This window comes from Dreissena polymorpha, chromosome 13 (assembly GCF_020536995.1).
Source record: "Dreissena polymorpha isolate Duluth1 chromosome 13, UMN_Dpol_1.0, whole genome shotgun sequence".
NCBI lineage: Eukaryota > Metazoa > Mollusca > Bivalvia > Myida > Dreissenidae > Dreissena > Dreissena polymorpha.
The window spans coordinates 69,473,026-69,497,647 of NC_068367.1; the positions used below are offsets into that span (position 1 = coordinate 69,473,026).

A 24,622-nucleotide genomic window follows, 5' to 3' on the forward strand; every position below is an offset into this window, starting at 1 on the left:
AATAGAAAACCTTGTGTAGACAATAGAGGTCACAGTTTTCATCCAATCTTTATGAAATTTGGTCGGAATGTTTATCTTGATGAAATCTGGGTTGGGATTGTATTTCGGTCATCTGGGGTCAAAAACTAGGTCACTAGGTCAAATAATAGAAAACCTTGCAGGGTCTTCCCCAGGCCATTTAAGCGCCCCTTGCCGGGGCGCTTGAATTTCGAAATCAGAGTCCCCGGGGCGCTTGAAATTTTCCGATCAGTGTATTCTTCAGTAAAAGAAAGTGGAGATTGTCCAAAAAAATCAAGGTTTCCCTATCAGTGTATTAATACACTCGGTACCTACTTTTACAAGTAATTGCCATAAACACCACATGGGGTAATGGATAATCCACTGATAAGAGAATAGCATGACGCGCGTATCGTTTATTCTAGCCACATTACACGGTCATTTAAATGCTGACAAGGATGTATCTGGTAACTTTCCAGTCGTCAAACTGTGAAGTTCATCGTCCAATCGGTTACGCGAATGCTTATGAGGGCGGGGTTAACTATCGACCATTATTTTTGATTGACGTCGGGCATGAAGTAAGAGTTTATCGCAGCTTGATTAGCAAGAAGTTGTACCATTTGAGTAATATAAAACCGGTAATTAGTACAGTACAGAACATTAAAGACGGTTTCGGGCATCACCATCACACCTTTTTACTGTAAACAAGTGTTACCTATGACTCATAATTAATACGAGAAATTAATTGCAAGTGGTAAACAATTAATTATTATAGCGAGTAAGTTGTGCTAATGACTCCCGGTTACAATTATGTGACAACAATTTATTTAATTCCAGTACATGTATATTTCAACATGTCCATTTATAGAACTGATTCACCTCGTTTTTCTGACATTTATTCGACACGTAATGCGCTTTAACAAATTTTCGTTGAATTAATTACGCACACTTGTAAATGTTTCGTCCGATTATCGATAGTTACAAGACTGATGATGGCAACCGGCCGTGATCCTCGTGGACAACGTGAATTTCATGCATAATTCCGTTAAAACAGTTATTCGACTCGTAAAGTGTTTAAACAAATTATCGTTGAATTTATAACGCAACGGTTAATATTTGTTGAAATCTCAAATGAAAATAATTAAATTTGTAATCCGAAACCCATTCCCGTAAGTCGATGTTAACGCGTTTTTAATCCGAAACACACTTCCGAATGTAAATGTTACCGCAACATTAAATATTTTTGCTTCAAATTAGCAGTGCAAATTTGTTTTGTGTCGAATCTTTGTCTCAATAAAAAAGAGCCGAAAATTATGCAGCATGTACAACGTCGCGTCTATTGCATACAAATGGCGTGTATTGAGCGTTTTAACAAGCACACAACAGGTCAGGGGATTGACGCATATTCAGAGGCAATATTTCATCAAATCTATAAATAGTCACTTAAAAATGGCAAGGTTTGTGTTAAAGAAATAACTGAAAGCTTTTATCGTAAATATTTACCAGAAAGAGATTGATAAAAACGGAATAAACGGGATTATCGGGTAAGAAATAGAAACTTGAAAAATAGTAAGTATACAGTAATAGAGTCGGGTTGAAACGGATGTATTGGGGAATCGTTCGAGTCGGGATTTTACTATCTGTGCGGAAAAGTTTTAAAACAATTAAACAATATAAAAAAAATATATTTTTAAATGACTGGGGGATTTTTTTGAAGAGTCATAGCGCACCAAATGACGTCTTTTGACGCTGTTTTTCTTTGAGTTATAACGCACCACACAACGTGAATTGACACGTTAAATTAAAAAAAAATCAACGTCGGGAGGGCACACCCCTCCGGAACCCACCCCCGATCGGCCCCGGGGAGCCTGAAAAAAATCCTTGGGAAGGCACTGCCTTGTGTAGACAAAAGAGGTCACAGTTTTCATCCAATCTTTATGAAATTTGGTCAGAATGTTTATCTTGATAAATCTGGCTTGGGATTGTATTTGGGTCATCTGGGGTCAGAAACTAGGTCACTAGGTCAAATCATAGAAAAATCTTGTGTAGACAATAGAGGTCACAGTTTTCGTCAGATCTTAATGAAATATGGTCAGAATGTTTGTCTTTTTTAAATCTGGGTTGGGATTGAATTTTGGGTCATCTAGGGTCAAAAACAAGGTCACTATGTCAAAGTTTAAAAAAACTTGTGTAGACAGTAGAGGTCACAATTTTCATCCAATCTGTATGAAATTTGGCCAGAATGTTAATCTTGAGGAAATCTGGGTTGGGATTGTATTTGGGTCGTCTGGGGTCAAAAACTAGGTCACTAGGTCAAATCATAGAAAAACCTTGTTTAGACATTAGAGGTCATAGTTTTCATCTGATCTTAATGAAATATGGTCAGAATGTTTATCATGATAATATCTGATTTTGGATCGTATATGGGTCATCTGGGGTCAAAAATTAGGTCACCGGGCCAATTCTAGTAAAACCTTGTGTAGATGAAAGAGGTCACAGTTTTCATCGCGTCTTAATGAAATTTTGTCAGAAAGTATTAATTAATGAAATCTGGCTTGGGATTGTATATGGGTCTGATAGAATTTAAGTTGATGTAGCAGGTGAGCGATTCAGAGCAATCATGGTCCTCTTGTTTACATTCCACATGATTGGTCTTTGATTCAGCTGAGAACTATTTTTGGGTGCATGATGATCTTTGCTAATTACCGCTGACATGTTTGCTAATTACCGCTGACATGTTTGCTAATTACCGCTGACATGTTTGCTAATTACCGCTGTCATTTTAAGCAATTCTCAGTAACCTTTCAATGTTACAAATTGGATGCCCTTTAATGAATCTGAGTTTCCTAGGTTACTATTGACTTCTTAACTTCATCTGCAACCATAACATGCAATCACAGAATGAATTGTGGACTTTGTCTTGTTTAAATGATACATGTTTTGGTTTGTGTTTAGTATTCATCGATTGTTTTCCTTCTTTATAAAGTACCTTAAAACGGCACTTTCTCAATGAGAAAAAAACTACAAATTTCCCAATTGCTGTCAAAATAATCCCAATTCAAGGTTTCTATAAAAAAAGTGCAACTTAAAGTTAGTTTTCCTGTGCAGCTCTGTGGCTTGAACCTAAGTTAATATAATATTGACAACTTGATAACATTAAGTTATCAATTTTAAAGTATTCCCAATATAAGGTTGTTTCGCGCACAATTTTTATGCTCCCCAAAAAAATACATATAGTAGCCGCTTGGTCTGTCCGTCCGTGCACAATGTTTGTCCGGGCTATTTCTCAGCAATTAATGACCGGAATTCAATTAAACTTTATGGGAAGCTTGACTACCAAGAGTAGATGTGCATATTATCAGCTGGTTCTGGTCGGATGATTTTTCACAGAGTTTTGGCCCTTTGAAATTTTCCATTAAAGGTACATAGAGTGCAATTCTTGTCAGGGCTATTTCTCAGCATTCAATGAAACTTTATGGGAAGCTTCACTACCAAAAGGAGATGTGCATATAATCAGCCAGTTCTGGTCGGATGATTTTTATGCTAAAATTTTTGGGGGAGCATATAGATGCCACTTCGTCTGTCCGTGTGTTGGTCTGTCTGTCCGTCCGTGCACAATTTTTGTCCGGGCTATTTCCCAGCAACTAATGACCCGATTTCAATGAATCTTTATGGGAAGCTTCACTACCAAGAGGAGATGTGCATGATATCAGCGGGTTCTGGTCGGATGATTTTTCACAGAGTTATGGCCCTTTGAAATTTTCTATAAAAAATTATTGTCCCCCCAACTACTGTGCAATCAAGACATTTCCTTTTATCTGAATATATACTCATTATAAAAGTGCAATATTGTGACAAAAAAAAACTTTGGGGAGCATCACCCGTCTCCCACGGTTTCTTTTTTCCAATTGGTCTGGAACAGCTAGGTACTTTTCACAATTGGGCCAACAAAATCTCTGGTACTCTAAGTCTTGTTTTAAGGCAGGTTTTTCAAGGAAAACATATGGCCTGTTTATCATTGTTGCTAGCAGGCACCATATAATGGTACATGTATTTTATTACCTACATGTCTTGCAACAATCTGTGCATTTCATTTCCTGAGCAAATCCAGAATTGAAGAATTAAAATGCAATAAATTCATAAGAGCAAGACAGTGGAACAATGTGTGAACATTTTCTCCTGCAGTGGAGGATAACAATATAGAGAACATTAAATCATAGGCTAAATAAAGTCCTTTATTATCCCCCCCAAATGCGAAAGGAATTAAGGATATAGAATTTGTGTGGTATATCCGTCCATGCGTCAGTCTGTTAGTCTATCCATTAATTTTGTCTGTCACAAAATCTTTTACGGATACAGTGTTTTTTTATGCCCACGGTAGGGTGGCAAATAGCAGTTGAACTGTCCGTCAGTATGTCAGTCTGTCCTTCCGTACGTCCAAAAACTTTAACCTTGGTCATAACTTTTGCAATATTGAAGATAGCAACTTGATATATCTCATGGAGCTGCACATTTTAAGTGATGACAGGTGAAGGTCATCCTTCAAGGTCAACGGTCAAATATATGGCTTCAAAGCAGCGCAATAGGGTGCATTGTGTTTCTGACAAACACATCTCTTGTTTTAACTTAGAGTTATTGCCGTTTGTTGTTTTTGTATACGATGTAACTTTTCAAGCCTATATCTCAGATATTCTGCAAGATTTCAACATGAAACTTCATTGGTTTAATATAAATCAATGAAGAGAATTACAATTCATAAAAAACAATTACGCTACACTAAATTATTTTTATGACTATACCATATATCAAGGGGCACCAATCCATAAAGAAAATTTATTTGACCGGATATCAATTCAACAATTTGTTTGTTAATAACTATCATTTGAAGTAGTTTGGTTCTACATGTACATAATGTTTTGACATGATACTTGCTGATTTTTTATGTAGAAAGAAAACAATTAGCCTATAGTTCAGTCGAAAAAGTTTTTTATTTAAAACCACAACTTTTGGTTTAAAAAAAATGTTTATAAGCTTATAAACAACTTGTTTCTTTCATTTAACAGCCCAGGCACACACCCCTTTATTCATTTCCTACCCATCAGAACTTCAAATCTTTTTACAACAATGATTACAAATAAATATTTTTATTTATTTCCTTAATGCTGTACAATAACTTTTTATGACTAATAACTGATAATTGGATTGCATCATACATGTATAGAATATATATTAACCATTGTTACTCACACGTTGTATTAAATGTAACACTCTTGTACCATGGGCTGGAGTTCAATGTCCAATTAGGAAGTTTAAGATTAATAAGATTAAGATTAAGAAGATAAATAAATGGAGACATCCTAAAACACTTTTTGACCGCACTTAACCATGTTTGTCTCCTATGATAAACTTTTGTTTGTATGCTAGTGTCATATATGTATCTATCTTAAAGGGGCCTTTTCATGTTCTGGTAAATTGACAAAATAAAAAAAAAATTGTTACAGATTCGCAAGTTTTGGTTGTAGTTATGATATTTGTAACTAGAAATTGCGCGGCAGAGGCGGACGCGTATCCCCACGCCACATGTTTGACCAAGGGGCGCCCCATGGTTGGTAATGGCAGGCTTTTTCCGCTCCATTTTGGGAATACGCCACACTGGAATTTTGGGAATTTTCGCGTCGTGAAAAACCCCATTTTGGGAAAAAAATTATTCGCAAAATTGGCTCAATTGGGAAAAATGATCGCATGTAAATAGTGTTTCTTATATTTCAAAGAAGCCGTTAACTGGTAAATAACGACTATTTTGATAACTTATTATTAAAATTTTACAAAGTATTATGAACGTGAGATAAGTGCAGGTTTTTTAATCTGAATTTGGGGAAAAGGCCTGGCCTTTTTTGAGGTGAAAAAAATCGTGTGAAGCGCCGGATTTTGAGGAAAATAAGGAAAGTCTTAAATAATCATTAACATATTTTACAGCTTTTAAAACAAATTCAAGGAAACAGATAATTTAATTATGCAACACTTTCTATTTTCTACACCGGATCAGGTAAACTTATATATTTTAAGTTAAAAAAAAAAAAAAAAAATTTTTTTTTTTTTGGAATTGGGAATTTTTTTTTCGATTGGGAAAAAACAACCAAATTTGCATTGGGAATGGGGCCGAATTTCGGACCCGTGGCATAGGGCGGAAAAAGCCTGAATGGGTCCATACAAAGTTGAGATTGACCGTATTGTCATAAGAAAAGTTCAGTATCACTTAGAAGTGAATCGGTGTAGAAATGAAGAAATTATAGTAAAAGACAATTTTGGGTGGGTGTGGCCTGTTATGGGCGGGGCACCCCAGGGTTGGTAATGGGGCCTTACATAGTTGAGATTGACCGTATTGTCATAAGAGATGTTCAGTATCAATTTGAAGTAAATGATGGCGGTGTAGAACAGAAGAAATTAAAGTAAAAGGCAATTTTGGGTGGGCGTGGCCTGTGTGGGCGGGGCGCCCCAGGGTTGGTTATGGGGCCATGCATAGTTGAGATTGACCGTATTGTCATAAGAGATGTTCAGTATCAATTTGGTCGAGTGGTCTAAGTGATAGCCCTTTACTCCAGGGGTCAACGGGTCAGTGGTTTGAGTCCAGTTGATGGTTACTTTTTTTTCTTTCTTTAATTTTATTCTTGTTTTCATTTGTGAGGGTTAGCTCACAAAATAATGTAGAGGCAATTTTGCAAATCAGTATGGGCTTAACTACGCTAGGAACCGTAACCCGTGACTGCCTGCGTGGATAACTGCAGTAAAATTAGCAGACGACGAATGCTAGGCTAGGAGCGTCTGCTCTAACCACCACATCTGCCTGTTTATAAATAGTTCCCACTGGTACACTACATAGTGTATTTAACAGCATGTAAGACAACGTTGGCCTGTCTAGTGTTTATCATTGAAATCTGTACATATTGGCTGCTTTCAGGGAAAACGGGGCTTAATGCATGTCAAATAAGATAAGCCTGTGCACACTGATTAGCTGTATCAATGATTTGGAAAAAAAACCCATCTCGACCTGTGCTTTAAGACACACTCTTTATAAATTTGAATTGGTTGTGGTCATTTCAAACTAGTGATATAAATAGCTATAACATAACTTTGAAAACTCAGTTGCATCTAAGATTATACAACAGCGAACAAATTCAGTGCCTTCAGCACTTTGATTTACTGGAGGTTTTTAGATCCAATGTTTACATTTATCAATATTAAGCATTAAATGACAAACGTCAATACAGTACAGTCCACGTGTTTTCCCCAATTTCCCCCGCTACTCCGCTGACACGCCCACGGAGGGAGATAAAGAACGTCCTGCGATACGCGGAGTTTGCATGATTGTTGGCGCCAAGGTTAACGATCGGCAAATTGATAAGCTGACGCAACGCGGCGGCCCTCGTCGTTGGGCAACGCGGAGGAAACTCTGTGTTTAACGAGATAACGATCAATTAAACTTTGGATGACTTCCTGATTTTCAAATAAAATTACATTCATTACATGTACATATGTATATAAAATAATGACATTCAAAACAATGTATTACCGGTAATTATCATTGACCAGTCGCCAAATACGAGATCGCTCCGCCCACTAAGTTGTGTTTTCATAAAACGCTTTATCCATTACTTCGACAGTCTTTGTTTGTGGGACCATGTGGCCGCAATAAAAGAAATCTTATTGATTAATTCGTGAGTTTGATTGACAGCTGGCGAGTGGTCAATTATGGACCAAATCGGCAGAGTGACATTCACACATGTTAATCCCTTTTTAGCTCACCTGATTGCTCAGGTGAGCTTTTGTGACCGATCTTTGTCCGACGTCCGTCCGTCGTCCGTCCGTCCACATTTGTTCGTCAACACTCTAGAGGCCACATTTATTTTCCGATCTTCATGAAACTTGGTCAGAAGATTTGTCCCAATCATATCTCGATCGAGTTCGAAACTGGGTCATGATGGGTCAAAAACTAGGTCACTAGGTCAAAAAGAAAGAAAAACCTTGTAAACACTGTATAAGTCACATTTCATGCCCAATCTTCATGTAACTTTGTCAAAATGTCAATACATTGGTTTTATTGATTTCTCTGACAAGTTGGAAAATGGCTGCCGGGGGGGGGGGGGGGGCAAAAGCATTATTTGGGAATTTTTTTATTTTTTTTTTCTTATTAAATGATTAAATAACTCTAATGTTTAGATACATAGGTATTGCCGAGAAAGTATTAAACTTTTTTTACCATGCAACAGGCATAGTCCACTGCTAACGTAAGTATGTGTATAATTTAAAAAAACAAGAGACTTTGTTATGCTTGAAGTTCACATAAAATACATAGCTCGATCTGTCATTAAGGATTTTTAGCTCACCTGATTGCTCAGGTGAGCTTTTTTGACCGGTCTTTGTCCTTTGTCCATCTTTTGTCCGTCCGTCCGTTAACATTTGCTCATAAACACTCTAGAGGCCACATTTCTTGTCCCATCTTCATGAAACTTGGTCAGAAGCTTTATCCCAATAAAATCTTGGCCGAGTTTGAAACTGGGTTGTGCCGGGTCAAAAACTAGGTCACTAGGTCAAAAAAAAGAAAAACCTTGTAAACATTGTGGAAGTCACATTTCATGCCCAATCTTCATGTAACTTTGTCAAAATGTTTGTCTTAATATTATCTTGGTTGAGTTCAAAAGTGGTTCCGATCCGTTGAAAAACATGGCCGCCAGTGGGCGGGGCAGTTTTCCTTATTTGGCTATAGAGAAACCTTGTAAACACTCTACAAGTCACAATTTTTGCCCAATCATCATGAAAGTTGGTCAAAACATTCGTTCAATTGATGTCTCGGACGAGTTCAAAATGGTCGAGATCGATGAAAAAACATGGCCGCCAGTGGGCGGGGCATTTTTCTCTATATGTATATTCAGTACAGCCAACGCGGAACAAACATCATCCTTGGTCACGCCACGGCAAGAATCGTTAGTACGCGGCGGCCGCTGCGTGTGTTCACGCGGCGTATCTTTGAGGCATTGCAGCATCGATCCGCGCAAGGACGCCGAGTCTATATTTACCTCGCGTACTTTCGCAGATTAAATCCGCCGCGTACGTTCGCGGCGGACCGTGTGAAAAGATATACACCTCCATGTACATGTACGTTTGTGTAGTGAAGAAACCTAGATTTACGCTACTTTCATAGTTATTATTTTCACGTTTTAATAAGCGATATGGCACGTAATGCGCTGTAACAAATTATCGTTGAATTAATTACGCACAATGTTAATGTTTCGTTCGATTCTCAAATGAGCTTTATTAAATTCGTAATCCGAAACACACTTCCGAATGTTAATGCTAATGCGACATTAACATATTCTAGTGTCAAATAAACAGTGCTAAACGATAATCCTTTGTTTCCATAAAAAGCGCAAGAAAATAATGCAGACATGTAAAACGTTGCATGGAAAGTATGGGTGTATTTTGTGTTGTATATAAACATGAACATCACGTCAGGCGATTAACGCGTGTTCAGTGGGAAAAAAAATGACCCGATAGGACGTTATTTCATCACATCTTTAAATAGTAACAAATGCCAAAATGTATTTGATACTTAAGAATAATTGCGAATGTTTGTGTGTCTTGAGCACTTTGATTGTAAATATTTACTGGAATTTGCTTTAAAACTGGAATATACGGGATTATCAGCTAATGATTAGCGATATCAACTGTATAATATAAACAAAATGAAACGACTTTATTTACGCATAGTAAAACAATAGTTATAATAAGCTGATAATTAACAAAACAATAATTAAGTGTTGATTAATGATGTGGCTTTAAACTGCTAATTGTCTCAGCTAAAATATAATAGCAAAAACAACAAGCAATTATAAAGCTACCATCTGTTGGAGCCTTGACCACTCGTAGGTGCGAAAACAGCTGCCTGGTCTCCTTGATGTCTCAATATGAAAGGGAAAATAATTGTACATAATTACGTTCCATTATCAGTCTTCTTTTTCAGTACTTGTGAACCAACTTGTCATTACCATGTTTACTTATTTCAGATATTTGCCAAACGGACAGACATGTCACAGCGACAGGTGGAGAGGTGGTTCCGTCTACGTAGAAATCAAGATAAAGCTAGTAGCATGAAAAAATTCACTGAAACTGGGTAAGCTTTCACCTTGCTGGAGTGGCATCAGAAAATGAAGCAATAATTTTCTAGGAGTTTAGTTGATAGATAAACATTATTCAAGAAAAGATCATTTCATTGTGGCGTAGTACCGTAAGTTGTCACAAATAACACGCAAATATTTACCTCCAAATTCAAAAAAAAGTTGGTGCCTTAAAGCGGGTATATACGATTTTGATATGTGCTGAATTGTAAAATATTGATACAAATATGTTATAATTACACACAATATGCAAGAAAAATGATACATTTAAGACGAATTTCATAAAATACAGCAAATACAAATTAGCGCCCCGAGCCGATTGTGACGAAGATAATTCGTAATTATTTTCCTACAATAACCGATGCATTCGTCTTTTTAGTAAGTGTTCGTGTGTCGTATGAATCGATATCGCTGCAGGAATTTCAAATGAACCGTTAAACTAAATTTAGATTCACATCGTACATGCATGATATACATGCTGGCGAATTCGGCTGTACAGCCTTTTTCGATTTCAGAATTAAATATCTGGCTTATTTAGCATTTTTCGACACATGTTCTTCTTAACTTTTATTTTAGTTTATATTGAAATATATGTATAATAAGTTTTTACACATTTTATATTAATAAATAAATATTTGACAAGATCGTATATACCCGCTTTAATTGTATAAAACATTCACGCCTGTGTAGTGATACAAACAATAACCGCACTTGTCTAACATATTAGATGAACAGTTTTACGTCAATACTGACATATTTCAACAACTGTAGCCCTGTCTCACATGCGCTACAAAGTGTTTATTCAGCAATCAAATATTCAAATTCTAAGCGCAGGCTATCCCTGAGAAAGAATGACATGATATACATGAATTCTTAGTTTTGCATGCTTTACACGAAATGCATGCAGACTGTTGATCTGTTGCTAGAAAATTACATTATTGTGAGAAAAATTATTAGAATGCTCTGCAACCCATGCTCCATATCATTACAGTGGTTTTTTTTTTGGCAATATCGGGGCTGATATTTGGCCCCATTCCCCTCAAAAAAGAGTGTATATTTTCCCCCCATTTTGTAAAAAAAATCCCCCAATTTTTTTTTTTATTTTTTTTAGAAAGAAATGTTTCTGACAAATATATCTCAAATTTATTTCATAAATAACTAACAAAGTATATAACTATAATTTTTATGATTTTTAATTATTATAAAGTGACGTGTTATATTAAATTAGATAAGTTTTTTCCAAATCAGTGGACTTTTCATTTTGCATTTTTCTCCCAGAATGGCCAGGAAAAGGCCTGATGTATCTATATTGTGTCAATATTTGTTGATTAAAACATTCCAATTTGGTCCATTTTATTGATAAAGAAAATGCTCAAATTTGCCATTTAATTGATTAAAAAAAACTCAATTCGACTCAAAATGGCTAAGAAAACTGAGACTGTGCATGAAGGCTGAACTGTCTGAAACTAATGTTGAAAAAATCATTGATATATATTTCAGAAAAAGGACAGAGACATTCTGCTGTGAATATTATATTCATACAAACATGTGTATTCATATAATAAAAATCATTACATATAAAAGAGTGAATTTTTAAATTTCCCCTTTTCCTAAAAAACGACGCATTTTTCCCCCTTTGGACCGGCCCCGCCGCCATTCCCCTATAAGTGAAAAAAAAACTGCATTATGAAGCTTCCTCTTTTGAATGCAAAATTAAGCTTTTCAGAATGACCCAGATTATTTTACTGCCCAATAGTAAAATGTCGGCAAGTCCGATATGCTAGTTTTGTTTGGCTTGACATATATTTTCTTCGTTTTGGAATTTAAAAATCAGGGTGAGCGTTAAACTGCGCCAAATGGGGTTAAAAACGAAAATCAATGAAATTGGGAAAATTTGCGTCATGACATTTTCAAATTGGGGATTCGATTGCTTGGTACTTAATGGCACAAACCTGTTTCAATATTATTTTACATGTCTGCTTGAAATGTTCAGTTTCAGTGCTTATTTAATTTATTTACTTTAAGAAAATGGGCTTTAAGAATGAAATTTATGCAACTTTCCTGCCTTTTGGGAATGTTTTGGACTGCCATTGGGAATTTTGTATTTGGAATTCCTCAATTGGGAAAGTATCTTTTACAGGTAATTTATAAAAAAGGAAAAAAATCCCTCTTTTTAACAACTAGACACAAATGTAAACCATAAACATGTTTCATGTAACTTTCTTCTCCCTGCCTCTAAGGTAAAGGTCACTCTTAAAGGTCAAAAGTCAAACTTGGCAATAATACAGCTTGAGAAGTCCATTCTCAGCAATAATTTTTCTATATACATATATTATATTGATGTATTTTTAAATAACTAAGCCCCAATGCAGGGTTCCCACTGGAGCAATGAAGATCAGGTTATAATAACAAAAAAACAAGCATTTTACAGTATGTTTAATAACAGGACATTTAAGAGATTAATAATAACAGCACATTTAACAAGTTTAAATACAGTACAGGCACCGTGTACTTAAACAAACGCGACTCACCGCAGTGTTCATCTCACTGTGTTTGCTTATCAATATGAACCCCGCGATGGGTGTTCAGATCAAATAACGCGGGGGCAGTTTGCGATAAGGCAAACACGGCGAATCACAACGGACCCATAATATCTACCGCGGTGTTCATCGTGTTCGCTAAAAGTAAAATAATTGAAAATAAACGTATTGTATTGATCCCTTTCATTTAAAAGTGATAATAATGTATTTCACACCCATGCACATGACAGTGTTTCTTGTCTTTTTAAACGCCGTGTATTAAAGAAAACGGCGTTCGCACCTAGCTGTAGGATACCGCACCTGGAGGAGTGTTAATTGAGTGTTTCATTATTCAATTAACAGTTTGAAGCCATGGAGAACTCATAACTGATTGTAGTTATCGTATTATCCCGAGTCTCTGGATTACCCTATACATAGGTGTCAACTGTCTCAATCGCAAACATGCAACTTTTCCCATCTGTATCCATTACTCGATAATCCCATATATGCCCAATTTATATATTTAAAACCAAATTATGGGTGGGTAATATAGACGATAAGAGCCATAAACACAAGCGTTTGAAATTTTAGAAAGTGTCAAATGAATTTCAGCATATGATTCTATTTAAAGATATGATGAAATCAATCAGGACCGCTGTATTGCATCATGCGTTAATCACCTGACATGGTTTGCATGCATCGTGTACAGCTATTTTAGGTTACAAATTCTACATGAAATAAGTGAATTTCTTTGTCCAGATAAAAAGCACGCAAATTGGTGCGGTTGTATTTATTTGTTAATAAAAATTTCATAGCGGGTACAACATTGAGATCATTTAATTTCCATTAAAAGTTTCGTTGTGAATTTCAACTAAAGTATTGGGGTATCTCACAAATTATTTGGCATTGACATTTCCTCTTAATAAAATATAATTTAAACACGCTGTATTGTTACCGTTACGCTGTATCAGTTCCTTCATTATTGAAACAATTATTGTATTGTATACTGACTGCACACAAATGTCGTAACATACTGATGCAATACGTAAATTTGGACAGTACTTAAAATTGAACACAATGAATTTATACTCTCTTGATTTCTTTGAAACCCGGTAATTTGTTGTTGAAAAGGGCAATTGAATTGATTAACACTATAAGAGTCATACTATTGATCATCTAAACGCTTTATTTACATTTCCCAATTTAAGTACGCATACATGTGCACATACATGTTATATCTACATGTAGTATATGATTTTCTTTTGTACATTTTCATTTGAAACGCGTGAATGACTCTCGTAGACAGGTGTTTACCGTGGCTGCGCAGCATCGCGGTGATCACAGGTGTTCCCGTTAACGATAGCGTGCAATCACGGCAAATTTCGGATGTTTGTTGAACACAGCGGACAGTAGTGTGTCTGCCCCCCTCGAAATGTCACCCATCGGGAAAAGTGAACACCGCAGACAGGCGTTTTTGTATACGTACACGGTGCCTGTACTGTAATAGAACATTCATTTAATAAGGAGCCTGCATTTGTCTCTGCAGTATGGATGCTTCAGCAGCTTTCTGGTGGTCTGAAAATACAAAAAAGGAAATATAATGTTAAAATAAAAGTTATAAATTTCTGATAGCTGGTGAATTTATAGTTTTTGCATCTGAATCTATCATTTTCTTTTTACTAGGCAAATACATTCTAAATTTGCCATTTTGATGAGTGAAACAGGAAAATTTTTGAGTTTATTTAGCATCAATGCATGTAAAATGTTTAATTATTACCTTTAATCACAACAATTCTAAAAATAATCTGAATCAATACTTGCCTTTTGTATTGTTATTGTTGTCAATCATATAACAGTCCTTAATCTGCTTCATATATTGTGACAAACACTTCACACTATAGCGCAAAGTTTTTATATTTCAAGGTTGTATTTTCTCTGTAGCATAAAACTCGGGTTTAATGTAGATAACTTGTAACAACACTTGGTTCGCATCCTGCCCAGGCACTTGATTTTCCTGAGCAAAAAATTAATCCCACGCTTGCTCCTCTCCACCCAGGTGTATAAATGGGTACCTGTGAGGGAAATAAGCCAATGTGCCGTGGCTTCCTGGTGCGCCATATGTTAACGGACACAGGCTTCCTGAAAAGGCCGGACCGCCGGCCTTGTCCGGCAAAATTCTTTACGATCCGGCGAAGTTTCTAATATCGCTGGTCCTTGTGACAGGCAATAAAGTTTATGACTAAATACAGAAAAGTCAAATACTTGCCAAAAGAAGGAAACTCCCCCATTTAAATCACTATTTTCGTGAATTTCTAGCGTTTGTGTCATTAAGAACACTAACGCGTCACTAGTTCTTAAGAGTGCTCTCCCTTTGTTGTGTTTTCGACAACTTTAATTTCATTTGTCTGACATATTACTGTGCCATATCAAAACAATCAATATGAAGCGAAACTGTAAACATTTGAACGAGATTATGGAAACATCACAATTTACTTCGGAATCTAGAATTCACATGAGCAGAGTTTCGTTGAAATCTGCGTGTTAAACATGTTTTCAAATCCTCTGAAAATCTTCGTTAATAAAGCATTTTCAATCCCCTGAAAATCTTCATAAATTAAGCATTTTTATGTAAGGCCTTCTTATCCTCCGACATAAATCTGATTAAATAGCCTATTACATGCATCCGATCCCTATAAAAATATATATTTTCCTTTGAGTCTGACTAGAATTCAAAGCTGTTGTCCATCATACACTGTAATCACTAGAACACGCAAGTGTTTTGTTTTACTTTATTAAGTGTACTTAACGCAGGCTGCACATTCCAATGAATATGAGTTAAACTTTACTTAATTATTCAATTATAAGCTCATGCTGTTCGGTCAGGTGAATTTTTGGCCGGACAGGCTAACTTTTCCATCAGCCTGTCCGGTTGACAGGCATTTTTGGTGACTTTCCATGAAGCCTGCAGACGACTTAAATCCCAGGGGGGTGGGTTGATTGTGAAGTCGGCTGAAGATGTATATGAAGCAGACTATAAACCGCACCTTTAACCTTTAACTTTGCGGAAGTCAGCAAGCTCCATTGATTTCTGCAGTATTGCTTACATGTACATCATGAAAATCTATTGCATAATGACTGCTGTAAAGCAGCTGGTAAAAACAGAGTGTCTCATGTCATTTTAAGAAAATATTGAGCAATAAGGTAGATTTTTTATAAATTGCCCTTTGGGAAAATTTGTGCCAAAAATATTTTATAGGCAGCCGGAACCCTGCAATGTTAAGAAAGGTGTCCATGTAACACTCTCCTCAATCAACTATGGCCATTTAACATCTACCTCAAGGTCAAGGTAAATCTCAGATGAAAAGTAGTATTTTACCAAAAATAAAAAAAAAAACAGATTGTTTTTGAAAAAGTGGAGCTTTGAGACAAAAATGGAATGTGGGGGTATCTGTGCTCTCTTGTTTTGACTCAAATTTATGCACTGGGCACTATTCACAAACTGTACTTTTTTGTTCAATTCTATTGCCATAACACTGCATGAAAATAGGATACAAGGACATATTTAAAGTTTTAGATGTTAAATTTTGGGCATTTACGGCATGTTCATAACAAATGTACAAAAAATGGCATGAACAGAACGATGTCAACCACCCATATGCTCACATCTTTAAGTGAAAAACAGTTTTAGTACTGTGTTACTTGTTTGTTTAATTTGTTTACCTTGTGTTGTTTTTTTCAGGTGGAGATTTACATACTATTTTGGAATATTTATATATGGAGTCATAGTGTTGTCAGATGTAAGTATACTCTCTTTATTTTATGCAATTTAAATGTAAGAAACTTATGGAACCCTTTTACACTAATACATAAAGGGTATATAACATGACTGTTGTGTACCTGTGGTCTTGTAGCAAAGCAGTGGCTTCACTACCAGTTGATTAAAGGATTGATCATGTACTATCATCTACTACAAGTAGCTCCACTATTGCTTGGCTGTTAAAGCCCTTGTCCATTAAAACTAAATCAATGCATGCTAAATGACTGAGGAACAGATTAATTTGCAGTTTTCAATATAAAATTGTTATTATAAAAGGTGATTCAATTTTATCATTGACATAACATGTAATGTCAAAATTGTGCATGAGCATTATGATGCATAAAATCCTGGCACAAAATGTATGATTACATTTAAAAGGTTATGAAGAAAAAAAGTTGTAAATATTGAAACCATAGCCAGATTACCATGAAACATTGTTAGTGTTGTTAATGAGATAATATGTATTGACCAACCAAAAATTATCTCAGTTCGCTGTATAAAATGCTAATTTGGATGGAGTGGTAGTAAGAGGCACTTGAGTCATCAGCCGGTTATCAAACTGTCATAGATCATGGCCTGTATGAGCTGATGATAATATGTCAACATTTATCCTTTGCCCGATCTCTGACCCAGAATCACTATAAGTTATTATGATTGGGTTTGCAACTCTGAATTATACCTGCATGTGATTGCCTTGTTGCATCGTACTGGTAGGAATTCAGAAACACTAAACAAATAGCAGAGGGGGCGGGGATTGCTTGAAAATGGGCATGGAAACTTCTTTTATGAAAAGTCTTTGTTTAGAAGGCTTTGCTCATTATAAGTTAGTTAAAAATGTGCTGTTTCTAAACTAGAAAAGTAGAGTCATACATGTTATCATTGTACAGCAATGACAGTGAAATGAAGGCAGAGTAATTAAACAAGAATATTTTCAAGATGGCAGATCTTAGTGTAAAATAGAATTTTACACATTAAAATGGGCCGCGCTCTTGAAAAAGGGGTCTAATGCATGTGCGTAAAGTGTTGTCCCAGATTAGCCTGTGAAGTTCGCACAGGCTCATTAGGGACAGCACTTTCCACCTTAACTTGATATTTGCTAAGAAGAGACTTTCTTGAAGCAAAAAGTATTGTTAAAGCAGAAAGTGTCTTCCCTGATTAGCCTGTGCAAACTGCACAGGCTAATTGGGGGCAACACTTATGCACATGTATTAAACCCCCCTTTCACAGTGCATGGCCCAAATGTATATGCTAGGGTTTATAGCACTTGCATATATTATAATAATATTTTTATGCCCCCCTTCGAAGAAGAGGGGGTATATTGCTTTGCTCATGTCGGTCGGTCTGTCTGTCTGTCGGTCTGTCCACCAGGTGGTTGTCAGACGATAACTCAAGAACGCTTGGGCCTAGGATCATGAAACTTCATAGGTACATTGATCATGACTCGCAGATGACCCCTATTGATTTTGAGGTCACTAGGTCAAAGGTCAAGGTCACGGTGACCCGAAATAGTAAAATGGTTTTTGAATGATAACTCAAGAACGCATACGCCTAGGATCATGAAACTTCATGGGTAGATTGACCATGACTTGCAGATGACCCCTATTGATTTTGAGGTCACTAGGTCAAAGGTCAAGGTCACGGTGACCCGAAATAGTAAAATGGTTTCCGGATGATAACTCAAGAATGCATACACCTAGGATCATGAAACTTCATAGGTAGATTGATCATTACTTGCAGATGAACCCTATTGATTTTGAGGTCACTAGGTCAAAGGTCAAGGTCACAGTGACCCGAAATAGTAAAATGGTTTTCAGATGATAACTCGAGAACGCATATGCCTAGGATCATGGAACTTCATAGGTAGATTGATCATTACTTGCAGATGACCCCTATTGATTTTGAGGTCACAAGGTCAAAGGTCAAGGTCACGGTGACCTGAAATAGTAAAATGATTTTTCGGATGATTACTCAAGTATGCTTTTGCCTAGGATCATGACACTTCATAGGTACATTGATGAACTCACAGATGACCCCTATTGATTTTTAGGTCACTAGGTCAAAGGTCAAGGTCACAGTGACAAAAATTGTATACACACAATGGCTGCCACTACAACGGACAGCCCATATGGGGGGCATGCATGTTTTACAAACAGCCCTTGTTTTAGTTTTTGGTTTTACACAAGGATTCCCATAAGTTATCAAACATTTGAGTTATAATTTATATTTTAATTTAAAGTTAGCAACAAGAATTCAGGTGTAAAGGATGTAAAGATGCCCAATGATCTTGCTTTTACTTAAAGGAACTTTCTCACAGGCTTTGGTATAATTTTAAAGTTTGTCATTAAAATTGCTTTAAATTTATAAATTTAAACATTGGAAATAAAGAGTTCCAGTATAAAACAAACATAAAATAAAAAAAAAGAAAAAAAAAGGAATCCACACCCAGGCATGAACCACTGACCCCTTGGTGTAAAGTCTAGCACTCAAAGCACTCGGCCATCCGTGCTTACATAGTCACTGACGTATTTTATACTATATGTAAGCAATCCTCGTGATGTCACAAAAACATAACGATAACAACACAGCTTCCCAAATTATAAATAGTTTAGCATTTGTAATCATCAAAAGATTGTTATCATCAAAAGATGCATATTATGGATATTTTAGAACATGGTAAATGTTCAGTATTACTGTTTCCTTGCAAAAAACCTAACTTGAACGAAAATTTGCAAATCTGAAACATTTTTTTTCAATTTTGTCAATAACAAAAATGTGAAAAGGTCCTTTTTATTGCCATCTTTTATTTTGGCGAATGTTTAAAGAAAACTGTTTCCTTTATTTCCTAATATAAATTGTGTGCCTTTGAAATCCTGTTCATGGCTTATGACTTGACTAAGGCTGCAGGTCCAATGGTCTCTGCTCTAAACAAAATTATTTCGCAGATTGCCTGGAAGTTATAATTAATTTTATTTTATGCTTTCCTGTGGTTTAAAGATATTTATCAGTGAATTGAAACTGATAATTTCACTATTTCAAACAGTGAAAATTATCAATAATTTTCACTGTTTACTCTGAAATGACGTCTTTTTTTTTTACAAAATGACGTCATTATTCCAGCGAAATTCTTTAGTTTAACTCTTTAACAATGTATATAAACTGTGAAAAAAAGCATAAAATAAAAAGAAAATGTGTTGGATTCGGTGGAATATCAATTTTAATTCACTCGTGATTATAGAAAAAATATATTTTCACTCGTGGCTGCGCCACTTGTGAAAATATCAACATTAAGTTGCTGTGTTATGAATATTTGTATCTACAAATATTTTTTTTATGTGTGGTCTTTAAAGATTCTTTTTACAAAACTGTCTTTTTTAGTTACTGAACATATTTGCACTTGCTAGCTTATTTAAGATTATGTTGCTGAAAAATAAAACTTTGTATCTACTTAAGGCCTGTTTTATTTGAAAAGTGGATATGAAGCTTCTTATCTTTTGCACAACTTGATTAAAGCAGAACAGAACACTTTGTTCAATTATCTCAAAATCCAATTTAGCGCTGAAACCTGAATGATAAGTTTTTTACTTCATGCAATTTGTAACAAATTCTGGTAATTTGTTAACATCAGCTCTTCATGGGATCCATGTTGCCTCATACTTCCTTCCATAGTTGTATTTTCTCTAATCAATGGATCAATTCATGGAGTAATGCCTGGACAAGCTTTAATACAATTAATTAATCTGAATAATGGGGTAATTGGTTGTTGTGTGAATCCAAACCAAGTGTATGATTATGATACAGACTGATAAATGTTGTCCAGTGATTTTGTTCTATCAGTTTCTTGTGAGCCCTCCATGTGTCTCTTGCCAAAATTAAAATGACATATTGGAGATATGGTAATTTTTTAAATGTGTGAGTAAATGGCTAAAATTGCTAGAATATAAAATCCAAACTGTAGAGCCCCATTATAATTTACTACTATGGTAAATGCTAAAAGGAAATGAAGAAACAAGTTTGTCTCAAGTAGGACTCTAACAAGTGCTCTTATATTTAAAAGGCTATTGTCATTTTTATAGTTTCACCCTTGGCGGGCGAGGGGTCGGCGTCCACAGCAGTTTCCAGTCTCTAATTCAAATAGTTTTAATCCTATCTTCACCAAACTTGGTCAGACAGTTGTATCTAGACAATATCTAGGTCAAGTTTAAATATGGGTCATGCCAGGTCAAAAACTAGGTCACAGGGTTACTTCAGTTCATTTCAAGGATTTAGCATGGTTTCCGCTCTCTAATTGAAGTAGTTTTCATCCGATCTTCTCCAAACTTAGTCAGAAGTTGTATCTAGACAATATCTAGGACAAGTTCGAATATGGGTCATGCCGGGTCAAAAACTAGGTCACAGGGTCACTTAGTGCATTTCAAGGATTTAGCATGGTTTCCGCTCTCTGATTGAAGTAGTTTTTATCCGATCTTCACCAAATTTGGTCAGAAGTTGTGTCTGAATGATCTCTAGGTCAAGTTTAAATACGGGTCATGCTGGATTAAAAACTAGGTCATGAGGTCACTTAGTGCATTTCAAGCATTTAGCATGGTGTCAGCTCTCTAATTGAAGTAGTTTTCATCCAATCTTCACCAAATTGTGTCTAGATGATATTTAGGTCAAGTTAAAATATGTGTCATGGTAAAATTATCAAGTTGTCCAAAACCTTCAAACGGGCGTATCTTGTGACAGCATGGCACTCTTGTATATTTTATATACATGTAAGTCATGCATATATGGTAACAAATTTTGTTTAAAGTCATGAGAATCATTGTTTATCATTCAATCATTTTGGGTTTGTGACTATATATATTTATTTATTTTTTCATTTCAAATGATGATTATTCGAATACAAAGCTGTATTGTCAGTTCTCTTAATTAGTGATTTTTGCTGTATCCGCAAGGAAATGAAGTTTAATAATTTTTCCTGTTATTTTAAATTGCCAGAAATCCTAATTAATGTCCATGAAAATGAAAACAACCAACCAGTGAAGTTTGCTGACAGATTACAAATAAAATAGCAAAAGTTCTTTGACACAAATGATTATAATGTAATTCAACTTGCAACTTATTTATTAATTTGATAATGCATTCAAATAAATTGGTTATCAATGTCATAAAGCTGATAATTAACAGATGATAATTTATGGTAATCTACATTGTATGTACACTCAGATATTATATCTATCAAATGCTACGAATTATTTCATGTGTTATTCAACCATAAGATCCTTTTGTTAGATAACATTTTTTTTTAGCTTATTTACTTAACTACTACATTTTCTTTGATTGACAAATCTCAAGATAATATAATAAAAACAATGACGTCGTCAACATCAAATGATGCTGTATCAGTGTAAAACATGTAGAATGTTTCTGTTTTATCAGACCCTTGTCTTAAAGGCTCTATAAAGGTGAAGATACGTAATTATTTACAGATTTTTAAATATTTTTTTTCATATTTTATCTATAAAGGTTATCAAAAACAATATATACATGCTATTGGACATAATATAAAAAAATGAGCAATACAACTTGTTTTGAGCTCAAAATAAAGTGTCCTCCAAGTCAATTGTGTTTACAAACAATCAGTTTATTTACATCGCTGTTTACTCGCGACAGAGAAAGTGAAATTGACTCAGGTCACCAAAAATATAACGATGACTTTTAACGTTTTCTGGTATCACTCACAAAGTAGGTCTTTTCTAAATGGTTTAAACGTTTGTAGTGATCTAATAAGTTACTTTCTGCTGGTAAAAAGTTGTTAAAATAGAATTAAAATTGAATTTTCTTTCGGCTATTTTTAGCATATGTCAACGGTCTGAGGCTACACTTCACGTTAGTTGCAAAAATGTAAACATTTCTTCCAATTATGAAACGGGTTTATCAGTGCCCCAGATAAGCTGCGTATCGGCGTTTTTCACCCTATTAAAATGTTTAAATACGCAAAGAAATTCAATATAATGCGTATTGAAAACGCAATCAATTTGACTTTTACGCTTATTCTTTAAATTTGATGCGTACGATACGAGTCTCGATCGAAAATGCTTTGCTCAATTTCGGTAACTTTTAATTGGAATAATTATCGTACGTCGGCGAAGACTTTATTCCTTCAACAGTGAGCAAGCGCCTGGATGACGGAGGAGCAAAACAGTCGAAGTTATTCAAACGCTATGCGGACTAAATTTCAAAACAAATTAAGCGTCTGACGTGCACTTGTAAAGCGTCTGTACTTTCAGTTTCTATAACGATGCGTAATAAAAATGTCCATGTGAGGTCGAAAGACGTGCGCGATTGTTGCGCTAAATGTATGTCGATCGCAAACTTTGTCCAACCACGTACAAACAACGCAATCATTTGTGTTACCGATTTCTTAGCCACTGTGTTGAAAACAACTGTCAAAAGTTGAAAAAGTCATATCCCTGGTTAGAAATGGTTTGCGTTGATAGGGCAGAAATAAAAGTTGAAATGTGCATACTGCAACCAGTCAGCGCAACAAAAGTAAAGCATACACGAGTTTGAGGTATAAATGTTAATAACATATTTCACCCTTTTTAAAAACTGAAATCACCCTATTTTTCAAAATCAACGGGTGAAAACCCTATTACCCAAATAATTATCTGGGGCACTGGGGTTTATCTTCCATAATTCTTGACAACGTTGTACCTAAGCTGTGTTATTAGCAGTTTTTATGCAAGAGTAACTGAAATCCGGTAAAAATTAGACCAGTTGATATGCATAATAATTGGATTTGTGACCTTTATAGAGCCTTTAAAATAACAACTTTTCTGTCATCAAAAGCATGTGATAAAAAAATCTAAAACATGTTTTTATTGCATACCATATTTTCTTAAAGTAAATTCAGTGGCTTTATTTTCAAGGAAACTTAAAATAAAAATGCAGGTTACAATGTATCTACTATCTCGTAATGTGTGTATATCTGTTATGAAAGTTTCTATATACCTGCTTTGTTTATTAATATTTTGTTGTTAAAATGCATGTGGCAAACTAATCATTTTGTTTTTGATGGCTATTATTATTTAAACAGGTAGTTAAATTGATTGTCATTTGTCAAAGATTGCATTGTCAAGCTTGTCATTTGTTTACAAAAATTACCTTATACAAGAAAAGCCAGGTAGTTTAATTATGCCTTCATTTTTCACCCTCCTATAACAATGGTATGGTCCTTGCAAGAAAGGAAATTGATCTATGACACACGTTTCTCTTGCTGTGGTACATGTTTTAAACGTGTTGCAAGTCTTTTGAATCCCAGTTTTGCACCTTTAAATGTGTATAATGTGGTTTGATGTTCTTTTTTTCTATTTTCAGAAAGAATGGTTATGGGACTCAAACAAGTGTTGGTATGGATTTCCCACACAAGTAAGTGACAAACTGGCAACCTTGAAGATTTTTCTTTGCAATTCTCTACACCCGGTTGGCAATAGTTTTTTATGCTCCCCCCAAAATTTTGGGGAGAGCATATAGTCGCTGCTTTGTCTGTCCGTCCGTGAGTCCGTGTGTCAGTCCGTGCACAATTTTGTGTCCGGGCTATTTCTCAGCAACAAATGACCGGAATTCAATGAAACTTTATGGGAAGCTTCTCTACCAAGAAGAGATGTGCATATTATCAACGGGTTCTGGTCGGATGATTTTTTACAGAGCTATGGCCCTTTGAAATTTTATATAACAAAATTCTTGTCCTCCCAACTACTGTGCCCTCAAGACGTTTCCTTTTATCTGAATATATAGTGCAATATTGTGACAAAAAAACACTTTGGGGAGCATCACCCGTCTCCGACGGTTTCTTGTTTGGGGTTGGGGTAAATGCAAGGAAAGCTACAATAAGCTTCCATTAAAGCAAAAGATAAATTTAAATGATCAGAAAAAAGCATGCCCTTGCAGGGATTAAGCAATCCTTTAAAAAAAGCCATATCTGTGCCATGAAAACAGTTTATTATGAGAAGGCCATGATGTAATATTGATCTCCAATAATTCAGCCGGCACCCAATAGTCAATGTGTCATTCAATAGTTTACTATGATGGAATGTGCAGACAAATTGCAAACACCTGCTGCATCTGCACTT

The 24,622-nt window shown here is 35.5% G+C and overlaps 1 protein-coding gene across 2 annotated transcripts in view; it reads left to right on the plus strand.

The window, feature by feature from the left end:
- LOC127855635 (ceramide synthase 6-like) overlaps positions 1 to 24,622 on the plus strand; it is a 101,683-nt gene that overhangs the window by 23,947 nt on the left and 53,114 nt on the right. For both annotated transcript variants that reach the window (XM_052391382.1, XM_052391383.1), the window contains exons 3-5: positions 10,059 to 10,165; positions 16,428 to 16,485; positions 23,868 to 23,918. In XM_052391382.1, coding sequence (XP_052247342.1) covers positions 10,059 to 10,165; positions 16,428 to 16,485; positions 23,868 to 23,918 — 216 coding nt within the window. The remainder of the gene's footprint in view (positions 1 to 10,058; positions 10,166 to 16,427; positions 16,486 to 23,867; positions 23,919 to 24,622) is intronic.